Genomic DNA, 9,492 nt, shown 5'->3' on the forward strand with positions numbered 1-9,492 from the left:
GCAGAGTAATGAAACCTACCTGTAAAGTTTTGGGTTTGCATTACACCTAAAAAATGTGAAATTAGATCAGGCTGTATTCCTGCTACACAGAGGTGGCAACAGTACCAAAAGCTTTCTGTCTGTTCTGTTTGCCACGATGTAAAATGTTCCTTAGCTAACACCCAGCATGAGAGCATGAGCTTCCACTCAAATGTCAGACTCTCTCAGAAACTTGCCACCATGTTTTTCCCATTCCACAGAAAAGATTTAAATATGTTTGCTTGGCGGCAAGCTGGGTTGAACAATCTTAACAGTAAAGCACCACAGTGGCTTCAGCTAGGCTGCGTCTGTATTTCTTCCAAATAATCAGACTCTACAGCCTTTACAAAGAAAAGCAAAATTCTTATAGCCTGAATGACTCCTTTTTTGCTAACATGGTGAAAATTTATGCCTTTTTCTCATTTAAATGAGATACATGGTGCAAAAACTGTAGCTGTTTCCAGTTTTGAAATTTGAATTCTGCTCAGTTTTCTACTAGAACAATAAGTTCTTCTGAAAACTTGGAGCTTAGAAACAGACAGGAATAAGATTAAAAGAGAAAAAGTATTTTTGTGCAGCCCTAATCATATTATAGGCCTAAAAATAAGGATTTAAGAAATAATATTGTAATGCTTTTATTTTCTCTTTGAGATTCCAGTCAAAAGCACAGTGCCTCTTCTATAATGTAAAGTGTTTCAGAGATTTAATTTCTCTAAATGCAAGGGTTGCCTTTGTTTTTTTTCTCTGAAAAATGTAGATTTTGAGATAATAGCACATACGGTAGAAGCACCTGGATAGGATTGCTGTAAATTCAGGGAGGATTGAATTTTGGAGAAGAGAGTACTAGGAATTAGGTTAATCTCCAATAGAAGGTATGGTCACATTGTTCCAAGTGCCAGCTACCCACAAGAGAAGCCTTCTACCTATGTTGGAACATTGTGATTGCTAGCCTAGGAAGTAGCCTAATTCTGAAGCTTACTGAGCACTCACCAGAACTTACTCTGACTGGAAGAGATGCTTAGATGTTACCTCAAAATAGGATAAAAATAGTCCAAAAGGGTGGTGGGTTTGGTTTTTTTAACAGCATGTAGTAGGAGAATGGGTAGCAGTATCTGCAGACCAAGATAAAACAAATTAACCAAATGGGACCCAATTCTTGTTTATAGACAAAGCTTTGGCACCAATATTCTGACTGATAAAAGTATTGTAGATGGAAGGCCAGTCAAGTGCAGGGAGCACATACTGTTAGACTCTGTTATTCTGCTAAATATGGCAGGAAAATTGGCTGAGAATCCAAAAAAATTTAAGCAAGTGGAATCCAAGTGGATTAGCAAATGAGGTTTGTTTTGATCTTCTGTGCACATCTTTGCCTTCATGTAACTTGAATGCATTCTGTGTTTTCTGATTGGTCTGGGGTTTTTTGGTTGCTTCTTTTTTTATTAATAGATACTGAAGATGTAAATGGAAGAGAGGAGTCTGTGAACCTTAATGATGCTGATGAAGGATTTTCATCAGGAGCTTCCCTCAGCAGCCAGCCAGCTGGGACCAAACCTCTATCCTCCGTATCCCAGAAGGGCAGCTTAAGGAAAACAGCAAGTGGGCGTTCCACTAAGGAGAAAGAAACCCCTTCTGCAGCAAAATCCAATGACAGCCCTCGAGATTCAGTAGCTCGAAAGCAGTACACGCACCAATCCTCTGACCTGGATGGAGATATGATTGAGATGACACCTACTAAGAAACACCTCAGCCTGCCTGCTGGGCAGGTGGTGCCAAAAGCCAACAGTTTGGGCCTGATCAGGACCGCCAGTGCTTCCTCCAGTAAATCATTTGACTATGTGAATGGCAGCCAAGCAGGCTCCAGTGTTGGAGCTGGTACAGAAGGTTTTACCAGTCTAGCAGCTGGCAACACCAATCGGTTTTCAACTATCAGCCTACAGGAGGACCGGCTAGGCCAAGCTGGGGAAGGTAAAGATCTCCTTTCCCCAGGAGCTCCCCTAACCAAGCAGTCTCGATCTCCAAGTTTCAATATGCAGCTGATATCCCAGGTGTAACTTGGACTCCCTTCCTTAGTATTCCCTCTTCCCCCTTAATCCCTGGCAAGTTTATCCTTAGGCAAAACATAAACCATCATCCCACAGTGTGAAAATACTGACTGTTGTGATCTTGTTTGATTTGGTTTAGCTATCATACTGTATTACTGAAACAGCAATAATTCTTCCCTCACCTTCATCCTCCTTCCCCCTTGTAAACATGGTTGTGAAGCAGTATATAATGTACTGTATGCCTTTTTCCATGCCTTCCTTTCTCCTTGGGTGATGTGCAATCCATCGTAGGCTGATCAGTCCCATTTCAACACTGTGAGACTGGAGACACCGGCGGAAATGGTGAATGTGATCCCTATGAGATGATGCTTTGGCTTTGTTAAGAAATAGAAACGGGTTTGTTTTCTCGGTCTACAGTACTGCAAAGACTACTGGATCCTGACTTGTCTTTCTCAGAACCAGGAGTGCCTCAGAGATTCTAGTGTGACTTTGGACCTCTCTGAGTCTGTGCAATCAGTTCTGGGGAGGGGATTGTCATTGCTGCTCCTGGCTGCCTACAGCACTTTTTTCATTAAAAAGAGGGTAGTTTTTTCTTGACTGCCCCCAGTCTCTCATCCCAGAAGCTTTTGATGTTCAGCAACTGAGACATGCATAGTAAGAAGCTGTTTTCCCTCGGAGAGAGGATTCTAGGTTGATAATGTAGGTTACAATGCAGTTCTAATGGCGTTGTAGCCATTTGTAACGTTACATGTCTTCCCCTCCAGGACACAGGGTCATTCTGCATTTAGACTAAAAGTTAGACACCACCGTGCTGTTAAAGCAATTTGGTTTCTAAGTGGGAAGGAAACACTACTTCCCCAGGAAATAATGGCTAGCTCTGCTTCATTTTTGTTGTTGCTGTTGTTATTGTGAGGTGCTGATCACCGAATTGAAAGGTGCATTCGGGTAAAGAGTATTTCTCAGGCTGCTGTCTTTTGTGTCATGGCTGTTGGGACACCCCCACCCCTTTCAGCTGCTTTCTCAATGTCCCTGAATTCAGTGATGGAGTCATTTGAGCAATCCTGCAGTCCAGACAGACCACACTCTCAAGGTGCTGTCTCAGGGATAGAGACAATAGTTTGCTAGAAATACTGAAGCTTCAATGCGAAATGCTTTTCTAGCAATGCCGTTTGTGCAAAGGGGTACTGACAGTCCTTTTTTTTCCCCAGAAGGATCACACTTAATTGCCTTGGTAGATATAATCTTTTGAGTTTTTTAAACTCTTATTTTCATGGATTGGCCCTACTCTAGAAAATTCAGAACTCGTGCCATTGAGCCAACCCTTGAATGTATATGACTGGTGCGTGGCCACTGGCTGGTACTTACATTAGAGGACACTGCTTAGAAGCACATTTCTGGTTACACTGGAGAGTGTTTGGCATTCTCTCTCCATCTCTCTGTATCTCTTTTTGGATTGATAGAAACGGGGAAAGCTCATCCTCTCTGCTTAAGTCCTGTATGATATCCTGGAAGTTTACAAACTGTAAACCTGCAGGAAAGAGTTACAGTTTTTATGTGGGCACTTTGGCTTCACTGTGAAGGATAAATGTAAGCAGTTACAAACAGCAGCTCTCTTTGAATGACACACTTCAGGATATTCAGAACAATGAATGGCATGGTGTGGTATTGCTGATAGTTGATTTTGGTGGGGATTTTTTTTTTTTTAGCTTTATTTCAAATAGTTTTTTTTTTTTTCAAAATTACATTAGAATTCATTGAAATATTTGAAAGTTTTTTTATGGTTTGATGAGTCACTTTGGTAGCCTAGGTTTCTTATCATACAGTCATAAAATGAATTTAGCAGCATCTGATGTAGGAATTCAGGTAAAGAGTAAATAGACTCTTCAGAAGGAAAACCTGACAGTTTCTAAATGGAAATTAATTTTTAAGGACCACCAGTCATGCACAGATGGAATTGAGGAAAAGCTGAGATAAAGCTACAGGGCTTACTTTTCTGTAAAAATGTCAAAAGCTGCATATGGTTAAACTCTTCGTTATAAAATAAAATTTTCCTAGTGGAGACAATTGGTAAGTCATGACTGGAAGTACCAAGTTTATACTTTGTAGAAACTATCAAAAAGGAAATTTGCTTAGATATTTAGGAAAGAAAAGGTCAGGAATGTCAGCTAATTTTCTAAGAATTACTTAATTTTAGTATTTTAAAAAGTAAAGTTGTTCATTATCAAGGTTCTCTACTTTCAATGTTTGTCATTAGATGCATTACTCCATAAGTTTTAGGAAACTTAAATTGGCATCAGTTCAGATTTTACAACCATTTTTTAAAAGTTTTTTTTGTGTGTGTGTGGAGCCCCACACTATCAAAACTGTTTCAGGCAAGAGACAGCTTTACTGGCTTCAGATAGGGAAGTCAAATGTACATGTGTAAATTCAAATTGGCAAAAACCTCAGTCAAACTACCTTTTAAAATATTTTTACACTTCTCATTTTGATCATGTGCCTTTTGTTACTATTTCATTCATTGTATTTTGTTCTTGTGTATATATACCTACTCCATATCAGTCTTTTTAAAAGGAGTTCAAATTTATCCCTGTAAAAAAATTATGTTTTCTATGTGCTGATGTGGTACATCTATGGCTTCTCAAAAATTACCCTTTTAGTGCAGTGTTTCAGCTGAGGGAGCTTGTTTCATTGTTTTTCAGCCGAGTACTGCTGAACATTTACCTTACAAATCAAGTCATCACAAGTATCTGCAAACCAGCTGTAGTACCAAGCTCTGCAGTGCTGTGTCTCATGTTTATCATTAATGCTTCTAGACGTGTCTCAGACTATGCTAAGGTGGTGTCTCAAGATCATAGCAAATCTTTATACACTATGTTCAGTACATTCCAAAGTACTTTGGCAGAAATAAAATTAGAAGTGTCTGGGATATGGGTGGAGGGAATAATCTGCTGGGTTTCTGATTATATATGCTAAATACTAAACAAAGTACAAAACATACTTAAATTTTCTGACACCTGTGACATATGTTTAGACTTAAATCAAACATCCTTATCCTAAATTAACTCTGCTGTCTCTTCTTTTAGAGCATTTGGTACTTGAGACAGTCAATCTAGATTTCTGCAATGATTTCTGCAATTTTGAGTGCAATTGCAGCATTGTAAAAGGACAAGAAGCAGAACACTATGATTTTTCCCCCATATGTGTGCATGCATGCACATACATGCAATTCTTAGGTGAAGAAGAGTAGATGCTATATTCTGATGTGTACATATACTTCAGTAGGGAAAAGTGAAATATTCCTTGATACACATCACAATGTGCTGCCATTTTGCAACTCATTTTTTGGACTTTGTAATTTTAAGAAAATACAAAGTGTTGGGATTGTGAACTCTAGCTTGATTATCCTTTTCAGGGATTTATTTTGAGCAGCTTTTTGGTTGAAAGGTGTTTGAAAGGTAAACCATATTTTCATTCTGCAGAGAGCAAAGTGGTGAAATACCTATAAATGTTGCAAGATGACTATGTAAATTGCTATATTATCCCTTTACTTTTCATTTGGAAAATTTCATAAAATGGATACTTCGTATCACTGTCCATTTTAAGTGCAGATTTCTTTGAACACCCTTTTCTGATGTGAATTTGAAGTTTTTTAACAGCACACTTCATTCTGCTGAGCATCATGTTGCAGCCAAGTAAGCATTAGGTCTAGTATTTGTAGTTTGCAAGTGTGTTGGTCTTAAATGCATTTCCAACATACTCCTGCTAGCTTTAACATAATTACAGTCATCAAAATAGTGAGAAAAAAAAAAGGTGTTTTCTGACAAAGTATTTATTTGCACTACTTATGAATACTGGAGTTTACTGGGACAGGGTTTTTTCTCACCATGTGAGGTTTACGTGTGTGTGAGTAGGTACATACATTTGTCACGTGTTGACAATCAATTGCCTCAACTATGTGTATACTGTATGTAAATAGGAACGTATTTTTCAAGATTAAGGGGGAAACCTGTATTTTAGTGGTGGTAAAGCTACTCTGCAGTAAGGTGACCCCAACTCTGCTTTTTGTCTTCAGATACTATGTGGTTTGTGGTTTACTTCTTTAATGAAGTTTATTAGTGTTCTTGGAAAATTGTAGCTCCAGGGAAATTTTCCTCAATATTTAATGTATAACATGTTCAGAGAATTATATTTTGAAAAATTAATTTTGAAATAGATAATTCTATGCTATGGCTGAATTTTAACCTAAGAGTTTGAACTTGTCCTATTTTATCATGAACCAATGGCTATCTCCTTTAAGTGTTCAGCATTTTAACTTTGGTCAGAAACCAGACATTTTTGTTTATCTTGGCTTACAAATTTAAATTAATTTGAAGACTAAGAGAGAATCAAGAATAACCTTTTGAATAAAGTCATAAAAATCAAGTTGTACAGTATAGGTACTGTACTTATAATCCTAGAGGAGGTGTGGAAAATATAATGGAATATGTTTGAATGAAATGTATACTGCACACAAAACAAAAATACTTTGATGTTAGTAGATCTAATAAACTCATTCTTAAATTCTCTCATTGCCAAAGATATTTCTACCTTGGCATGTTTAATATAACATTGAAGCCATTAGCTGGGTGTCATTTGTAACAAGCATTTATATCATGGGAACAGTTTTCATCAGAAGAGTAAACGTGCCCCTTTTATTTCAGTTTCTTGTTTAGGATAATTAGCAGGACTAAAGCTGCAAAATATCTCTCCTTTTCAAGCATGCTAAGCAAACAAGCCAGACCCTCTGTACTTGCATCCCATTCTTGATTTATATAAGTTTCCAATATTTTATATCTTCTTCAGTATTTTAAATGCTATTTGTTTCTAGCTATGGGCCTTAATCCTTGTTCATTATTTTTGTTTTTCCCTCACTGGCACTTGGATAAACTTTGCTGTTGAAAGCTTTTCTGTAGGTGATTCAGGGTGGTAAATCATGACATGGGGTGTTGTGTTAGTGAATACGTGTATCAGCCTGTCAAAATTTCTATGTCATGACCAGTTGAAGAGACAAAATATTTGCCTACCTCTTCCACAATGGTGGAAGATGATGGTGAGCTGTGAGCTACTTGGTTTGTTCCTGAAAACAGTAAGTAGATTTTGCAAGACTGATACTTACGAGATTTCCCACAGCGTCATTATGAAGTTTTATTTAAAATAAATATTGGAATAAGAGTTTAAAACAACAGCTAACCATTTTAGATAAAGTTGCCTAGTAAGTTTGTCAAGTGTCAAAGCCTGTGATATTAAAAGTTTAGAAGTAAGCTGTGCAAGTCTTAAGGGTACCTTACAGCTTCAGGAAAAAGATTTAGTAAAAATCTGTCCCATTTTAGTCATCTGTATTTGAGATTCTGTGAAAAAAAATACAATTTTTGCTTCCATCCTTTTGCTTATTTTTCTCTAGGCTGTACCTCTCCCTGAATTTTTTTTAAACTGTGTTCATCAGATTTTACCAAAGGTAGTATCTGAGGCACCAACTGAACTTAAAACGGGTCCATAAATAATCCCTTCTATCATAAAGGATTACTAAGGTTTTCCTGTGAGGAGCTGTTGATGGGAACAGATGTATATTAAAGCTTGCTATCTGTACGATAAAACGTTGCCCCACATTTTAGCTTGTGTGTGATGAGCAGAGTGATGAGATCAAGTTTTATTGACCAAGTACTTGGTTGTGAGCTCCCAGTGTTCTGCAGTCTGTAAGATATAAGCAGTTTTAGAGATTACTATCTTTGTATTCTCATACAGCTTTTTAAAGAGTGATTAATATGTTCAGGAGTCAAAATTTAAATTGCTTTAAAATGTGGCTTAGAATTCTCACAGGTTTTGATTTTAGAGAGTGAAATGATCAGGGGAGATTTCTGTTTAGAAGTATCTGCTGGTAAAGTGTCTCTATGGTGCTTTGTCATGGAAACTTCCTTACAAATCAGTAGTGAATCCTATGTGTTTCAAGTCCTCATCCTCCCCAGAGCTGATCATAAAACAGAAAAAGTAGAACAATCTTTTACCTTTAGTTCTAAAACAAGTACTTGGGAGTAACAGAAATACTGGCTATTGACACTGTTCTTTCTGTTCAGACAGTTACTGTTGTTGTGCTAGAATTTCATGTTATTAGTTTATGAAAAATGCAACTAGTAAAAACTTTGTGGCTTCAAGTATACAGTAGATGTGAGTTAACAATCACTCAGGATAAATCAACATGTCAAAGTATTAATAGATTCCTAGTACTGGGGTGTGTGGTGTGTGTGTGTGTGTGTGTCAGTGTTCAATGATTACTTTGAAACAAGACTTCTGTTTTCTTGCACATAGTACATACTTTAGGGGTGGATATTACTAGCTGGTTATTTATGGACAAATACCATATGATTAAATAAAACAGAATAATTTAACACTTTTTTCACATTGAAGATTCCAGGAAAAAGCTAATAAAGATTTTTAATAATCAGCTACTCTTAATACATTTTAGATTTACTATGGTAGCTTTTATTTGCTATTAAAACACCCAAACAACTAAATTGATATATACCCCATGCTGCATTTTTAAAATTTGTAATTCCTGTACTTGACAATGAGTTTTTTGATCTGTTTTTGTCCTTGTAAGAATACGGGACTTGCTACCTGTTTTACTAGCAAAAAGAAACATCCTGCAAGGGTTAAAAGATTATTTTCTTACTTTTTTCGTCATACCAGGTTTGTTTCTCTGAATTAAGGTTTCTGAGGATTTTTACTACTTTAGCATTATGTAATCTCATAGAAGGAGCATAAGCAGCACGTAGCCCACTTCTTGTGGACACGCAGGCTAGGCAAAAGGACATGGATTGGTGGTGTGAGCCCCTCTTGACCAGCGCAGCCCTGCTTGCTGGTATGAACCCCAGACGTTTGAGATTCGGTACTGGTGAAGAACTAAATCGAACAGGTTTTTAATAACCGTGACCTCTGCTGTATGATGTCCTTTAACCTGGGGACCAGGGAAAGTCTTCATTCTTAGTCCTGAAGAAGGCACGTATTGAAGATCATGTTATTGGTGCATGTAAGCCATTATCTTAACTGTCTTACTGAGCTGGTTCATGCTGTTGACTCGTTGAAATGTGAAATGTAGTTACTATTGACTTTGTAAATACCTACCAGAGAAGAAATATAATTATTTTAAATCATTGTAAATAGAGATGTATAAAACTCGACACAATCTGCAATGCAGAAAAAATTATATATATATATATAAATATATAAAGATGTTAAATAAATATCGTGCTGTTTCTGAACAGAAATTAGTACATTGTGAATTGCTGATTTTTAAAAGTGTGATTCAGGCTGGTGAGGGCGGGACGGGCCGTGCGGGAAATTCTCCCCAGGGAGCCGGGGCCGTGAGGGGGAGCCTGGCGGGGCCGCGCTCTTCCGG

General features: G+C 37.4%; 1 protein-coding gene across 4 annotated transcripts in view; it reads left to right on the forward strand.

Moving 5' to 3' along the window:
- The window catches only part of HYCC2 (hyccin PI4KA lipid kinase complex subunit 2), a 50,566-nt gene extending 41,208 nt beyond the window's left edge, over positions 1–9,358 (forward strand). For 3 of the 4 annotated variants that reach the window (XM_058840333.1, XM_058840332.1, XM_058840335.1), the window contains one exon: positions 1,465–9,358. In XM_058840333.1, coding sequence (XP_058696316.1) covers positions 1,465–2,069 — 605 coding nt within the window. In that variant the 3' untranslated portion in view covers positions 2,070–9,358. The remainder of the gene's footprint in view (positions 1–1,464) is intronic. The other variant, XM_058840334.1, reaches the window with a different exon arrangement.
- The last annotated feature ends 134 nt before the right edge of the window (positions 9,359–9,492 follow it).

Source organism: Poecile atricapillus, chromosome 5, assembly GCF_030490865.1.
Source record: "Poecile atricapillus isolate bPoeAtr1 chromosome 5, bPoeAtr1.hap1, whole genome shotgun sequence".
Classification (NCBI taxonomy): Eukaryota; Metazoa; Chordata; class Aves; order Passeriformes; family Paridae; genus Poecile; species Poecile atricapillus.